The 16,951-nt window shown below is 33.8% G+C and overlaps 3 protein-coding genes and 1 non-coding gene across 5 annotated transcripts in view; 2 read left to right on the plus strand and 2 right to left on the minus strand.

Annotated features, from left to right (window-relative positions):
• LOC112044040 (ankyrin-1) overlaps positions 1-661 on the minus strand; it is a 228,559-nt gene extending 227,898 nt beyond the window's left edge. The window contains exon 1 of the mRNA XM_052889378.1: positions 390-661. Coding sequence (XP_052745338.1) covers positions 390-485 — 96 coding nt within the window. The 5' untranslated portion in view covers positions 486-661. The remainder of the gene's footprint in view (positions 1-389) is intronic.
• Positions 662-1,132: 471 nt separating this feature from the next.
• Trnad-guc (transfer RNA aspartic acid (anticodon GUC)) lies at positions 1,133-1,204 on the minus strand. The gene has a single exon. It is a non-coding gene; the product is annotated as a tRNA-Asp (tRNA).
• Positions 1,205-4,522: 3,318 nt separating this feature from the next.
• Positions 4,523-14,832, plus strand: LOC112044042 (uncharacterized). 2 transcript variants are annotated; one of them, XM_024079767.2, is made up of 7 exons: positions 4,523-4,824; positions 10,710-10,793; positions 12,438-12,508; positions 12,803-12,985; positions 13,489-13,701; positions 14,249-14,450; positions 14,674-14,832. In XM_024079767.2, exons 1-7 carry the CDS (start codon positions 4,815-4,817, stop codon positions 14,748-14,750), a joined length of 840 nt encoding a protein of 279 aa, XP_023935535.1. In that variant the 5' UTR covers positions 4,523-4,814; the 3' UTR covers positions 14,751-14,832. The 2 variants fall into 2 exon arrangements, with proteins under 2 accessions (XP_023935535.1, XP_023935537.1); XM_024079769.2 differs by lacking the exon at positions 4,523-4,824 and adding an exon at positions 9,036-9,103.
• Positions 14,833-15,340: 508 nt separating this feature from the next.
• LOC112044044 (dual specificity protein phosphatase CDC14B) overlaps positions 15,341-16,951 on the plus strand; it is a 50,143-nt gene continuing 48,532 nt past the window's right edge. Inside the window, exon 1 of the mRNA XM_024079773.2 lies at positions 15,341-15,987. The gene's annotated coding sequence lies outside the window, so the exon portion shown is untranslated. The remainder of the gene's footprint in view (positions 15,988-16,951) is intronic.

Consider the following 16,951-nt stretch of genomic DNA (forward strand, 5'->3'; position numbering starts at 1 on the left):
TCAAAATGCTAGACTGACAGAGCTTGATAAAAATTCTACATCTGCTCTATATAGGAGTCAGTAAATATAGCAAAATTTTATATTCAAAGTGCTCATAATAAGCTCGAAATACATAAAATAGGTCATATCCGTGTCCACAGTGACACCTATATCGAGGTGCCCGGCCAAAACCCGCAGTAGCGGAGTGTTGCGCAAAAATTATGCCGTTTCGCCTCACCATGAGCGAATCGAATATATCAACCTACATTTACACTGCACTACTACACGAATTATACAAATTACAGACATAGAAAAATAAAGCATCAATCTTAGCTAATATTAGGTATGAAAAGTTGTGGAAATGGCGAATATATACGCGAGAAAATAAAGAAATCCTATACGATTCCTACCTGTTTACTTTTGTTGTCTATCCCGTTCGGCTTGCCGTCAGGTACGTTGACGTTGTTTTCCTCACTTTTTTCACTTTTTACACCCTCCAAAGCCATATTCAAATAGTTGTTTTATACACTCTCATACATAGAAATATATTAATTCCTCTCAATTCACTGATCATAAAATGCAAAGCCACTATTTATTACGACCGAGACTTCCCCATAGACAACGGGCCGTCAAAGCAACATAACGCATCACAGTAGACGACGCATCGAGCGCGAATGAAACGAAAAATTGGAAGTGTGAAACGAAAACCTTCGTTGACATTTGACATCTATCTGACATTTCAACAGATCTACACAGCACATCCACAGGTAAAAATTGGTATTGATTTTTTTATAGTTACTTCTTTACTTTACTTAACTATCAAAATATTACAATAAAAATTGAATTGTAAGTTAATTTATATTAAGATAACGGATAACCCTAAATAAATATAATTTATATTTTAGTATTGTATATCATTATTGAAGACCGAATTTATTCTTGTCTATGGCCACTGACTTTTTGGTTTAATTTTTGCACTAACGTATAGATGGCGCTGTTACCAATGTTAGTGTTTCAGATTTTACCATGGACTGTTACTAGTCATTTTTTCATTTTTGTTTGATTTTTACAAAAATTAAATTGAATTAACAAAATTAAAAATGAATTATTATTATCAATAAAAGAAAAACCTTGAAATAGAAAAAATGAAATCCTCCCCGGCGGGGAATCGAACCCCGGTCTCCCGCGTGACAGGCGGGGATACTTACCACTATACTACCGAGGATTATGATTAACGTTCGAAAATGTTTATCACTTAACACAAGACCTAGTACAGACACAATACATATGTATAAATAAGGTTACGGTTAGGTTACACATCATCATTATCAGCCGATGGACGTCCACTGCTGGACATAAGCCTCTTGCATGGATATCCGAACACAACGCAGGCAAGCTCCCAACAACCCTGCAACACACTTGCGGTCCACCTAGTAGTGGGGCCATAACCATAATTCGCTCTATCGCCCACTGTGTGACTTTAAGCTGAATAAGGCCCATAGTTAGCGACCAAGTATCCGTAAGTCATCACTGGCCACACGCACTGTTCGAAGACTTTCGTCTTCAGGCACTGAGGAACTTTGGAGGTTCTATGCAACGAAAAATAATGTTATTGCTTAGATTAAGGGTATGTTATGTAGATATTGTATACCTATTATGTAAGTTCTTGTTTGTTGCTGTATCCAAATTTCCCATTGTCATCAAGTTAATCATTATTCATTAGCAACTCATCATGGAATTTCATACTCGTACCTACACATCACATGAAAACGATTTTCCTTTCTATAAATTTTGCACGATCAAAATACAAGGAAATATGGAATGATGTTCGAGAAATATTGATTCTAGATACTTATGTAGGTATTTATAACAAAGAACGGATATAATTATCAGTAGGTACCTATAGATACACATCTGGCGTAACTGACAGGGCTGCAAAATGCCACAGGCCCACACCTAAAAAGGGCCCGACAGAAAAAAAAATTAAAACGACGATGAACATATTTCTGGGACTTCCATTCAATGAATTTGCCACGAGCCTCAGATGGTATAATTGCACCACTGGATATACTATTACACATTCTGTACAACCATAGACATACCTAGTATGCGTTAAAGAGTCCGCTCTGACATAGCAACACACCGAATGACCAATCTCTGCAATTATAACCCGGTTGGGATATTATGGTTCCGTACACTGCCTTATGTTCAGTATTGATTTTATTTTTCATTATATTGTTATTTATCATTTATTATAGGTAATTAAGCACTACGTAACCTAAACAATGATAGTTTACTCCTGTTCTAAATCTTGCCGCTGCCGACAAGCTCACGTATAGATATATATTTTTAAATGTGAGATTTGAAGTTACGGCCTCTTGGACCTGTGGTCCCCTTCGGTCGGTGTGTCTGTAGCAATTTGCCAGGCCCTGCTAGCCTAGCTAGAATACGACACTGCTGAGCACTGTCTATAATAATCCAACCAAGTAAAATATTATTATAATGTTTTTGTTTCCTTCCTTATACATTACAGTTTTTAATGGAAAAAGAAAAGTATTTAGTAGTACTTTATAATATATTCATCTGTCACTCGTATAAATTAAATTTTTGTTCTTTCCCTTGTTTTAACTTTTTCCTTTGTCATAATTTCCTACAGGCTAGGTACCTTATCTGTAACTGTGTACGAACTAATAAATAAAATAAATAATTCAGTAAGTACGTAATAAAATTATGTTAACATCAACATCATTTTGAGTCAGAAAAAAAGTATTAAGAGATTTGTTTTATCTAAATATTTGTCTGTCATATCTCTGAAACACCTATTTTTACCAGTTTTGTGTGAAATGTTTACTTTATTATTTACTTGCTTACACAGGGGCATTTAACGTGAAAACTTGAATTATCTACCTAATTATTTCAGAGTTGTACATCTTGTACTTTTTTTATGTATTCTGTTTCTGTGGCTGTACCCACAGATTTCTTGCGCGATAAACAACAATAATAGGAAGTTGGGGATAATTCGTAGTAATCCTTAAGATGACTGGTACGGAGTCAGAGAGCCCTGGGTTTTCCCAGGACTCCAGATCCAGGGATCCAGGATTCGAAGCCAGTTCCTCGGGATCCGAAACCACATAGGCTAATCACTTGACCCATTAGGTAGTTTTAAGTAACTATATTTATTGTATATTATTTTAAACAGACAAAACAGAAGTTTGTGAAACAAATAAATAAATAAATTGTTACGCTTATTCTTTATTTAATTAATTTATTTATAGCATTCATGTACTTATACTACATATACTATAAAATACAGGTAGTCTTAATGTTAATAGTATGGTTACTTAAGGCCCTGTCAGGGTATTGCTAATGCTTAATATCATTTCTATTCACACAATATACTAGGTTATACTAAATTCAGGTAACATTTAAATAAAATTGATTAGAAATTTTAACTAAGATTTAATTATTTATTGGTAGGCACTGCTTTGCATCTAGTCACTATAAACAAGGGTAGAGTCAATACTCAATAGGAACATTTTGAAGTTCATTCTAATGACGATGACCATTGCGCGCCTATTGAGGGCGGCCTGCACCGACGCGCTGATAGATAACGAGCTTTATCATCTAACACATTAATATCTGGTACAGTCAGAACAAAACTGTAAATAGTGAAAAATTATTAATTTAATTTGTTTGGTAAACTATTTTTTTTCTGATTTAGTATTTAACTTTCACGTAGACCCCTGAATGAGACTGAATCAATGGTTTAGGCTTCTTTAGTCAAACTTAAAAGGTTGAAATAAATTTGGTTTAAGTCAATGATCTTATGGCGAAAAGTTTCGACCAACACATTATGAAGCGTTCACTTGGCTGTTGGATACAGGGTCGGATTTCAAATATCCCTGTTGTAGAATATCTCAGTTAATATCCCTGAAATGGTGCGTATTTTGAGTAGCTTCCTCACTATGAAGCCCAGACCACCGGTTGCTTAAAAAACAAAATTTTTCTTTTTATACATTTTCAATGCCCTAATTATTGTCAAAAATTAAAATAGGAGTAAAATATAAAACTAATATATGAACATTTAATGATACAATATTATATTATGCAACATATACACATAGCAAAGAAGAAATACTTAGTCCTCTGGGCCCTTGGGCACACCAAAATTTTAATACGAGTTAATGCTCTGTTTTTATTATTATTTGAAAACAAGTTAAAATTTTAAACAAGTTTGTAAATTGCCTATATTTTATGCTTCATGTGATTATTCTCTATCGATTTATACAGGTCTCAACATGCGGCAAAAATTTGAAAAAAATAAAATTGTGTCTAGCCAATTAGCCAGGTACAACCCATTCAAAATTCACTCAAAATCTTCAAAACCGTTATGATTAAAGTCATCTATTAGTTAGTATTATTATGTATTCTGTGTTATTACGTACTTCTGTTATTTGGAAATAATATTTCATTTATTGAATAAATAGTACCTATACCTAGGCATATAACTATAAAACCTTTTTCCTTGTCTGTACTTCTCGTTGAGGACACATTACCAGCTCGTTCCACAGTGCACAATGTTCTATTACTCGATACGCATTTAAAAGGACAATTATGAAATGTCTAAACAAAAGATTTAAAATAAAACTAAAAAAATAAATAATAAAATTACAGTGACAACATTAACAAGTCTCGAACAGTGAAGTGTATTTGGTGTAAACAAGATCTGATTTATGACATTTTTTTTTCTTTTTAATTTAATAATTTATTAATTATTAATTTTTGTTAATTTTTAATTTATTTATTTTTGACGGAAACATATTACTGTCATCAAGATGATTACTCGTAAGTTATTTTATTATGTTGAAACTGTTAAACTATTAATTCCCATGAAAGGCAGCAATTCGGTATTATATTAAATAATTTTAACTTTTATATTAATATATTGGATATTCCTCGTTTAACTTTTGAGTTAATTTTAATGAATCATTTATTTCTAAAATGATTTTGCTTCCCCTACGACTTTCTAATTCAAAAGTAGGTCTCATTTCAATTTAGTAGAATTAGGAATAGGATCGTATTTATTATTTAATTATTTGTTTATGCTCTAAGCCGATAAATACTTACAAACTATAATAATATTACTTTAGAATGTTTACAACATCTAGGTTTCGATTATGCTTTGGTTTCGGAGAGAAAAGCACTTATAGGATTTATTTGTAAAATCTGGTTGACGCGCAGATGTAACTAATCATCTTTACCTTGCCCAAATACTCTATACTAATATTAAAAATGCGAAACTAAGTCTGTATGTCTGTCTGAAACCTTTTCACGCCTTAATGGCTGAACCGATCAAGATAACTTTTGGTATAATGGGACCTTGAAGCAAAACATTTTAAAATAGAAAGGGGCTAAAATAGAGGTTTAAAAGTTTGTACGGAAAGCCCTTAATTTTTGAGATACAGTTTTAAAAATTTGTTCATAAATCATGAAAAAATTCGATATATAATTTATCATTATTCAAGAATTTTTAAAATTTTACCCCTAAAGCAGTGAAATAGGGGTTGAAAGTTTACATTGAATATAAAGCAAGTATTCCCTATTCATAATTAACTTCCGCAAAGTATTCAATCATTTTGGGAATCCATCTTTCTGATATTTCCCGATGGTGTGCTTTGATTAAATACATTGAATCAATTTGGTTGGTAAGGCAAACATTGGATTATTTCCAACACAATTTTTTTAGTGCTTCATAAATTTTATTTTTTGAATACGACTATTATTGTAATTTACATAAACCAAAGAATCTTATCAAATGATATCTAATGATTGCTTATCTTATAGTTAAGATCAATATTTTCGTATCAAACAAATATAGTTAATGAAAACCTTCACAGGTGTAATGGAAATTTTTGTACCTCAATAATAAGTGCGTAGACATGATAGATAGATTCAGGATGATATCGATTAAAATTATTAATATATCATGAGGTCCTGAGGTCATCCCTGGATCAGGCTGTGAAATATTGAGCTCTTATAAAACAAACACAAAAATAAGACAGGGTTTCGAAGATTAGTGACCTATTCTAAATTAGTGAAATTTACCGCAGTGGCGTAATTATTAGGTATACAAGTAAACTAACATTAGTTTTATTATATCAAGAACTTCTTTATAGCTTCAAATTGTAATGAAAAATATAAATTAGGTATTCTGCTCACTCATTCATACTCGTACTTCTCAGGTAGGTGCCCTTTTGAAAAAGTGGGCCCGTAGTTATGCTACTGGTCTAACTTAAGTGCTATCGTTTTCACAACGTTACAAATAAAACAGAAAGACTGTTAAAACTTTTTGACTTTAATATCAGTTCGTTTAGACAGCGCGGTCTAGACCCTAGGAATATTGGAATTGTCATTATAGGGGTTTGTAGTTATCCTTATCATAATGTGACATTAAGTTTATAATTTATAAACTAAACCTATGTATCTCCACCTATTAACCCGGAAATTATTCCTGGTGCATCATAAACATGCAAATCAATACTGGACTTTGCATCTGCACCATGCGTCATTAGATCAACACGACGGCCTTGTAAATAATACTCCTAGAATGCACATATCGTTATCTATATTTACTAAACTATGAATAAATTATAGTTATATCAACTGTCCTATAAGTATATCCAGCATTTTCTAAGTGTGTAGTTAGGTAGACAACTATCAATCTTTGCTTATGTGCCTACATAAATTGTTTTTTTTTATATTTAACTAGCTGACGCCGCGCGGTTTTACGCGCGTGGTTCCCGTTCCCGTAGGAAAACGGGGATAATATATAGCTTATAGCCTTCCTCGATAAATGGTCTATCTACCACTAAAAGAATTTTTCAAATCGGACCAGTAGTTGCTGAGATTAGCGCGTTTAATCAAACAAACAAACCAACAAACTCTTCAGCTTTATATATTAGTGTTGATAACAAGTTACCAATGGCTAGTGACCAGCCATCCACAACAATATAAAATCATAAATTGACCTGAAATATATAATGTATACCCTTATTGAAAATCAAACCCATAGTTTATAAGAACTTGGAGAAAATAATAACATAAAGTTACTTTGAATTTACATACATAACTTCGATTGATATGTATAAGTATTGAGTAGTTTATATATTGAAGATGAAGAAGGTGAAATTAATACAGTGACCGCTGTTTTGAATTAAGACAGTCATGTTCATTGCCAGAAAAATTATAACAATGATTGTCCATGAGTGACGCTAGACGATGAGATAAATTATGCGTCCACAGATACATCGGACTTTTAATTTAACGGTAGATAAAATGCGTTCGATGCGGATCAGTGGACGCATTTGTATGACTTTCTATACAAATAATACAACAATCCGTATGATGCGATGCGTCCGATGCGTACGATGTGGACGCCTGCTGAGTCGCTAATAATATCAATAGCATTGGTTAATATTAGTGGCACAGAATACATAAAATGACAGAGTCCCTTTGAACTTTGGGCACACAATCTGGGCCCTAATAGAACAAATTGAGATTAAAAGTTGTGCTTTCCTATAGTCTGTAAAGATATTATATATCTATAATCCACCTAATTACATATTTGGTCTCAAAGTACCCCGGGACCCTAAAGGCCTACAATTTGTATCTCGAATTCTCGATATAATGTCTCATGAAGACTAAATGTCATAGGTGTGCCCATATGGGAGAAATGAGACAATAGAGGTTTTTTGGTTGCATGTAAAATTCTAAAATACCTTAACACATTGGATTACAATACTTACTTTTTTCCTTCGACAAGATAAACCTTGACTGCGATCCTAGTAGTAGAAGGTACTTGAATATTATCTGCAATGTTACTTATCATCTCTTAACTGGAAACTTAGAAGAGATTTTACTATTGCGAGTACCTCGGTTTAATCATATTTGCTTCTGACTTCTAGACGACTACCTAAAATCACTTATTACTTGAAACGTAGCTACACGTATTAGTTGAAAGAGTAGAGTAACTCGCCAAGGCTGTCTACCACCAGCCCAAAACTTTATACAATACTAGCGGACGCTGCGAGGTTTCCGTAAATAAATACGGAGGACCGGCGTCTTCCCGTAAATAAATACGAGGATAAAATATAGCCTAAAGCATTCGGGGATAGTGTAGCTAACAATTGTGTAACAGTGAAAGAATTGTTTTAATCGTTTTAGTAGTTTTAGAGCCTATTCAATACAAACAAACAACTTACATATTACAGACAATTAACTTTTTCCTTTATATAATATTAGTATAGATTTATCAAATAATGATGTAGGTCTTGATTCTTATTCTTTCTCTATTAATTTTACAAAGTCACGCGCATTCCCATTATCACCACAGTATTCGTTTGCAAAGTAAATTGGCAGCAAGGTTGATTCTAATAAATTGACTTTAACAACATGCATAGTTAAATACAATTTATTTACTTATTTGTTATATTAGTATTAATAAGTTACATACTCTATTGGTTTTATATAGATAAATGTTTAGTATGTAGTTAGAGTACAGAATACAATATAACAGTACAAAAGGAACTATTCAGTAATTACTATTCACGTCAAACTATCGTTGTGCCTTTATTATGAAGGTTTTGTTATTTGAACATTATAGAATAGCCGCAATAGCCCAGTGGATTAGACCTCTGCATTAGATCCGGAGGGCGTAGGTTCGAATTCGGTCCGGGGCACACACTTCCAACTTTGCGTCATGCGTATTTTAAGAAATTAAATACACAGAGTGACAATTCGCAATTCACAGTAATTTCAACGGTTTCATTCCTATGCGCGATCACACCTTCTGGGGTTTTCTGTATTCTGAGCTCTAATGCTGGTTTGCGGGCTATTCTAAATGGGTAATACTTACAAACAGGAACGAAAAATAATATTAGGCAATAGTGTCACGAGATGGCAATAACCTCCTCAGTTTTTGTTCGTTATCAAAGAGTTCATCTGAATTATAAGTACCCATACAGAGAAGAATAGCACTACTGATAACAGAGATAACCTTACAGCTCAGTCCGCTAACAAACTCTGTTTGGAGAACACGTTACAGATATTTTGTGCCAACTGTGACGTAAGTTTTGATATTTTTCTGTTATTTTTACTTTCTTGACGAGCGTGAAAGTCTTCGGAATTTTTTTTGAACATAACAATCTTAACTGTGATTTTAAAGTCAAGTATTTAAAGATTTAGGCATTTAAAACATTTTTGTGAATTTTTGTGAATTTTGGTTCGTATTGCTATAATTATTTATGTGAGTCGAAAATTAGATTAATGTCGAAAATCTTATTTGCTTACTACAACATCAAAATTTTGCTGTTTCCGTAAAATAGCCATAATTATTTGTTGTTATTGTAATGGGAACAGTTTATCTGAAACTAATGGTTAGTGAAATTGTTTTATAAGCATTAGTAAATATCTACATACCAGTAATAACCATACCTATAAACTAACTGAAATAGAAGCTGCTAATTTAATCAACATTCAATGTCACGTATTATATAAGTCATTCTTGTCTAAAAATAAATTCAGAAACAATCTTGAAAGTTACAAATATTTTGATTTTTTGTACATAAATATCTAAGATTTTGATAGGCACCATTTTGCTTGGTTTGATAGTAACTTATGCCTTTTTTCCTCAACTTGTTCTTAAAGTGCTTTACAAATTGTAGACGAAAATGTTCGCGTCCCAACGAGTAAACTACTTTGAACGTCTCCACTACAGCGAAGCATAGTAGATGTATCGAAGATGTTAACGAAATTGTCTGCTAATGACCAAACTATTGACCAAGATAGTAAACACTTCTTTGGCCACCACTAGACAAGAGCATAAACAAAAACTTCTATATTTAATTCTTACATATTCTTGCTTAAATATTCTTACAGTTAATTATGTGCATTTGTTAATCAATATTCAATAGATCGTTATTTTCCGCTCTTGAAAACAAAGCCGATCGGATTATAAAGCGCATTGTCTTGTGTTTTATCTATAAGACTTTAAGCCCTGCAAATAACTGCATAACACAATTTGCTGAGCTTCACTTACCTATCAACTGTCTTGAAGTGGTGTTATTTATTATATCACTTCATAATATGCCTAATTTTAAATCTATGGTGTAATTTTATTTCTGTGGAAACTCGCCTGCAGTGCAGTCTTCAGGTTTTATCATTTTAATTAATTGTTGATTGAAAAATTGTTGAGTACTTAACATTAAATAGATACTGGCCAAAAATAAAATAATTTGTTTGTAAAAATATTTAATTTCAGAAAATAAAAAAGAAGATATAGAGATAGTGTGCCAAAAAAATTACAGCAGAATTTTTAAATCAACAATTGAGTTTTAATGTGGGCCCAAACGTCTAACAGTAAAGCATATGGACATACATTTATTTTGTTTTCAGAATAAGATAGATATAATGAGGTGGAGTGCTCAATAGAATTTGGGGCAAGTTCGTCAAAAGTTATGGCAGCATTTTTTTTGCGTGCCCAAAAATCTAAAAGCAAACCATTATGGGCACACCTTACAAATTTTTAAAACAAGATATATTATAATTTTTAATAACAAACTTATCAAACAAGGTCAATGGGCTATCATCACTTCTACGAGTATTTTGACAAAAGATAAGCTACGTCATTCGTCGAAGTCGTGATTATTTAATTGAATCTTGTTTTGTTTCAGTATCGTTGAAAGAAGCAATGAAGATCGGTTTTATTGGTGGAGGAAAATTGGCGTACGCCTTGGCAAGTGGATTCATATCAGCCGGTCAGTGCTATTTTATGTAGGATCATTTTTCATTTTCACTTGTTTAGTTGTTCTGGAACTTGTCTTTCTAAGCTTTAACAAAAGAATAAACTAAAAAACACTTAGTAAACAATCGTAGAGAATACAAACAGCAACAAAAATTATCGAGTCCTTTTTCGTATCTCGCGGAGAACAGATTGTAATTGTAAAAAAATCAGAATACAACACTATTTTCAAGATGGCGGTAAATTTACATTAATTTTCAAAATTCAGCTTTCTCGGTTAATTTTTATTTCTAAGTCTATAATAATTTTAAAGAGGTAAAGTTTGTATTGTTGTAGGGGGTAATCTCTGGATCTACTTAATAGATTTATGAAGTTCTTTTCCACTAGAAAGACACGTTAATTGTAAGTGTCATAGACTATATTGTTTATCTCCGTATTTTCACGAAAACGAGAAGTATGCGGATGAAATCGCGGGGTGTTAATAATATTATAACTGGACTATAATAATATGTGTTTATAGTTAGGAGCCTGTTTAATAAACATTTATTTAGTAACATTGATTTTTATGTTGATGTTGTTATTTTTAATTTTTTACACGTAATGTTGCAATATCAAACTCTGATGACCTATATCAATATCATTTCGCTGTAGTATTAGGAAATCTTGAATTATCATCTTAATCTTATCATAATCTTATCATAATCACTGTTAAGAGTTTAATGTTTGTAAACGTGCAGGATATACCTAATTAGGTATAGATAATCGCAATGACAAAATTATACGTTTACGATTGGTTTCTATTCATACAAATGCGTGACAAAATTAGTTATAGGAAAAGTTAACTCATGATTTCCAATGAAATAGTTGAATATAGGTAGACACGTGTAGTGGAGGAAAATGTCCTATATTATGTATAATAAAGAGTAAAATTGTAAGTTATTACCTACATACATCTATTAATATTATAAAGCTAAAGAGTTTGTATGTTTGGTTGAACGTGCTAATCTCAGGAACTACAGATTCAAAAAGAAAATAGTAAATTGTTATACAAGGGGCTAAAAAGATCCATTATAAACGAGGTATTTTAAGGTAAACTTCTAATTTGTTTTTGAATCTGTACTCGTAGTTAGTAATAAAATAATTCAGTACAGTATTCAATGTCAAATTTCTTTTTGCAGCCGCAGCTCGAAACTCAATAAAAATGAAATTAAAAAAAAATATGCTACGCTGCATTTTGTTCCAATTTTAAAATTTTATCAAACAATCAGGGCCTTTCATATTATGTACTCGTACCCAACTATGATGATTCTATTTACGAATAAAACATTCTTCATTCAGGTCATTATTACGAGCTATCAAAATCAAACCTTTTTCGTTTTGTAGTAGGCTAGTACTCGTAACAGACAAAAATTGAATAAACAAAATTACTTTAGCCCCTAGAGGCTGAAATGCTTTTTTAGCCCCGTTGTAGAGTGGTAATGCGACAGTGTTTTTGAGCAAGATTAGTGAAAATATTTTTGTATTGGATAGTCCACTTGTAGAGTAAGGCTATAGGACTTTATTATAACATCTCAAAAATTTCTTTTTATAAACATCTTGCTAGTGTGTGTGTTTGTTGTATTATTTTAAGTGAAATATTTAAAATTTGTTTGTCATGCAGGTTTGGCAAAAGCGGATGAAATCACAGCCAGTTGTCATCCATCCGATTTGGTCTCCGCTGAGGCATTCAAGGTAAACCACATAATGATTAACGAGTACAAAGAAACACTCAATAGGAAAACTAAATGTATTAAAAAGGCTAATTTAGGCAAAATAATTGTGTTATCTCTTTCATTTCAGAAAACATATTTCAAAGCCATTGCGCGATTTTCGTATTTACAATTTACATTATTAAATCCCAGAGAATGTTTTTATATTTGTTATGCCTACTGGACATATGCCTTTTTTCGTTTTAAATGCCGAAGGCAAACGTCTCTAAAGGATAGAATACATACCTAATTAGAAAATTTATATTTGAATGTTTAGAAATTAGGAGCAACAAGCCTGTTTGAAAACAAACCTGTGGTAGAAAGATCGGAAGTGGTGATTGTGTCGGTCAAACCTGATGTGGTAGTTCCAGCTCTCCAAGATGTAAGAGAATTGGCTGCATCGAAGAATAAGCTGTTCATATCAGTAGCTATGGGTGTCTCTACTGGAACTATAGAAAAGGTATTTTGTGTAAATGAGAATTATAAATTAATTAATTATGTAACATTTTTGTTAAAATAATATTTAGTTTATTTTTTCTTAAACATTATATAGAAGTAGACAAACTAAAATAGGAACTACGCAGGTAAAACCACGGGACGTCCGCTAGTAAAGATTGCTTTTCAAACAAACAAATATGAACAATTTTTCTAAAAACTAAGTAAGTTCCAAAAAACAGCCTGTCCATAATCTACAAACTTAGTAAATATAGCGGCGTAGTGTGTGTGTGGGCTTTCACTGACCAGGGCCACCTGAATATTTATCGCCCCCCCTATTTAAATTATTACTTAAAGTTCAAGTATTTCTTATAAAAGACTTATTTACACCGTACAACTTCTTGACAATATATTTTCAATTGACGAAACTTTCACCCCGCCGACCCTTTTTACATGCCGGGCAATTGATCCTGTTGCCCCAACATCACTATGATTCTAGGTAAATTCAATAATTTATTTCCTCATCAGGTCCTCCCAACAGAAGCACGTGTGATCCGCGTAATGCCGAACACGCCAGCTCTAGTCAACGAAGGCGCTGCTGCGTTGAGCCGAGGGTCACGAGCCACAGCTGAGGACGCCAAGCTGGCTGCACAGCTGTTTCGCGCTGTGGGCACTTGCGAGGAGGTGCCCGAGTACCAAATGGATGCAGTCACCGCCCTCAGTGGGAGTGGACCGGCTTACGTAAGTTCATGAGACGATCAATCTTAGCATTCCATGGATTCACCGTGCGGATGCCGGGTCCATCGCGTGGTAGAGACAAAAACCCCGAGCAGAGTCCTGGAATTGTGACTACAGGATGTAGGGTTAAGGGATTCCTTGACAATCGATTAACACTCCTCTCTTCCGCTCGTGTTGTTCTCCTTGCCTAGCCAAATTTGGTAAGATCCTATTAGAGCAGCTTTGGACTTCCGTTCTGATATAGAACTTGTTGCAACTCCAGAGAGGCCAAGGTCTTTAAGCAAGTTATACAGAGATTTTGCTAGTAATCCGCATGCACCTACTTCTAAGTATGATAGAAATAAATAAGAAATATTTATTAATAACTAACGGCCACTCTTAAGTCCGTTTGCGTGATTTTTTTTTTCTTTACAAAGTCGTCGAAGCGTTAGCGTTTATAGAAAAGGAATCGATGTGTAACGTGTAATAAGACCCTGGGCATGTCCAGAGTAATGTGGCAGGCCTTCAATATAGGCTGTTAATGATGCTATATATTTTCACAAAATTTCAGGTATACATGCTAATTGAGTCACTAGCCGACGGCGGGGTCCGCTGTGGCCTGCCCCGAGACCTGGCGCTTCGGCTGGCTACACAGACGACCCTGGGCTCGGCCGCCATGTTGCGTAATGGCGGACATCCGGCCGCCATGAAAGACAACGTCACATCCCCTGGAGGATCAACGGCGGAAGGGACATATCACTTAGAGAAAAATGGTACATTTACGAAACGTCCTCTTTTTTTGTAGTCGGATAAAAAGTAGCCTACATATTGCTCAATAACGTGTAAATCCAAAGTAATTTTCATAAAAATCGGTTTAGTTGTTCCAAAGATTATCCTTGACAAACAGACTTAAATCTGGTCGTATGTATTTGGTCATATTAATAAATTGATTATACTAACTTATTATCCCATGCTAATCTTTATATATTTTTGCAGGGTTCCGATCAGCTGTTATTGGTGCAGTTATGGCGGCGACAGAACGGTGTAAAGTAGTCAATAAATTATATCAATAGGGGTAACTAAAAGTTATAGGAATAATTGCATATTATTGAGTCTCCGAATTTCTAAAAAATATGAAATAAAAATGTCTACATATGAATTTGTTTTAATCGCCCTTCACTTGTTTCACAGATTAATAGTGACTTGTTTACAGTAATAAGTCGATGAAGTGAAGTGAATACATATAACTCAAGTTTTATTATTAGTTACGACAACATATTAGGTACCTACCTAATTTTGGGCACACCAAGTGCACACCACAGGGCACACTCCGTGTTGTTCTATTATTTATTAATAATGTGAGTGTTTGTGTGTGTAAATAAAAGAACAACACGGAGTTGTTCTATTATTTATTAATAATGTGAGTGTGCCCTGTAGTGTGCACTGTAACTACTTTAGAGTTATTAATTTGAATTAATAGACATCCTTGTAATTTATAAGCAAAATAGCGCCATCTATTACTGTACTGTCAAACTAATTCAATTAATAACCATAGACAATTAGGTCTTTCATCATAATTATTTGACATAGTATAACAGAGATGGCGCTGTAAGCTAATATATGTAGGCTTGACTGGGCTTGACAATGACATTTGGGAAAAATTGAAATGTCTTGTTGCGTTTTCGCTGTAACGACTGTTGGACAGCGAGTTCGGTGAATACCTACTGAATAAATAAAAAATGTACATACGTCACACGTTAAATGGAGATCATTTAAAATTGCATTCAGGCTGAACGAAAATTCACGGCCTTGTGTTACTACAATTACAAGTGTGCTCTGTTGTTACTCCCGGCACTTGTTTATGATATTTTACGTTGAGTTTCACAAGTTTATATAGCGGTAATGGTGCGGTTTTGTTTCATTAAACTGGAAAACAAAGCATCTGACATCGGTTAAAGTGTTTGTGAGCTTGTGCGAACTGTGTTTAAAAGTTGATATGACCTTATATCCGAGCAAGGAATCTGCCCACGCCGTAATCCGTACATTAGAGACTCCTACGCGACGGTGATGGTCGGAACTGTGATGTTCATGGGAATGAAACTAGATAAATAACGCGTCCAACGTATATCTCCGCGTTGCGTTAATGTTTATTTCCTAAATAGCATTTCGTACAAGTGTTATAGTTACTCGTGAAGTTACAATTGGTGCTAAATGTGCGAGTATTTGTGATACATCTGTTGTATTTTGTCAACAAGCAAGGCTATCTCTAAACGCCGGCAGCACCTCGCTTGACCAGTTCTACAACAAGTGGTATGTATTTATGTAATGTTTTCACACAGTAAGCATTTGAAATTAAATCTGATAAACTCTCATGTAGTGGATACTTTCTCAATTGGAAATTTAGTGCTTTTTGGCTGTACATTAATCTGCATTAATCTATACTAATATTATAAAGCTGAAGAGTTAGACTGTTTGTTTAATTGAACACAGTAATCTCAGGAACTACTGGTCCAATTTGACAAATACTTTCAGTGTAGACAGCCCATCTAGCGAGGAAGGCTATAGGCTATATATTATCCCCGTATTCCTAAGGGAATGAGAACCACGCAGATGAAACCGTGCGGCATCAGCTAATAAATTATAAACTTATAAGATTTTTACTAATATGGATTTTTTGGAATACTACTGGTGATTTTTCAATATAATTTAGCTTTTACATATGGCTGGATACAAATAAATGTCATTTTATTAATTGTTATTGATATATTATAATGTCATTTTATTAATTGTTATTAAAGAGCTGTGATAGCCCAGTGGATATGACCTCTGCCTCCGATTCCGGATGGTGTGGGTTCGAATCCGGTCCGGGGCATGCACCTCCAACTTTTCAGTTGTGTGCATTTTAAGAAATTAAATATCACGTGTCTCAATCGGTGAAGGAAAACATCGTGAGGAAACCTGCATACCAGAGAATTATCTTAATTCTCTGCGTGTGTGAAGTCTGCCAATCCGCGTTGTGCCAGCGTGGTGGACTATTGGCCTAACCCCTCTCATTCTGAGAGGAGACTCGAGCCCAGCAGTGAGCCGAATATGGGTTGATGACGAACAAATTGATATATTAATGACCCTTATTCCATGTACTATACAAAATTAATATTGTTTTTATTAAATTTGATATGAGTCAACTAGCCTATTGGTGTAGTAAATCCAGAGATTAAGTACCTATCCTATAACCTCTGAAACAATTGCACACAATTGCTCTCAAACCCACAAG

The sequence above is a fragment of the Bicyclus anynana genome, chromosome 25 (genome assembly GCF_947172395.1).
Source record: "Bicyclus anynana chromosome 25, ilBicAnyn1.1, whole genome shotgun sequence".
Classification (NCBI taxonomy): domain Eukaryota; kingdom Metazoa; phylum Arthropoda; class Insecta; order Lepidoptera; family Nymphalidae; genus Bicyclus; species Bicyclus anynana.

Bases quoted from the DNA above. Each gene is read 5' to 3' on its own strand.
- LOC112044042 (XM_024079767.2), top strand. The intron at 13,702-14,248 runs GTAAGTTCATGA...ACAAAATTTCAG, and splicing joins GTGGGAGTGGACCGGCTTAC to GTATACATGCTAATTGAGTC. The intron at 14,451-14,673 runs GTACATTTACGA...ATATTTTTGCAG, and splicing joins ATATCACTTAGAGAAAAATG to GGTTCCGATCAGCTGTTATT.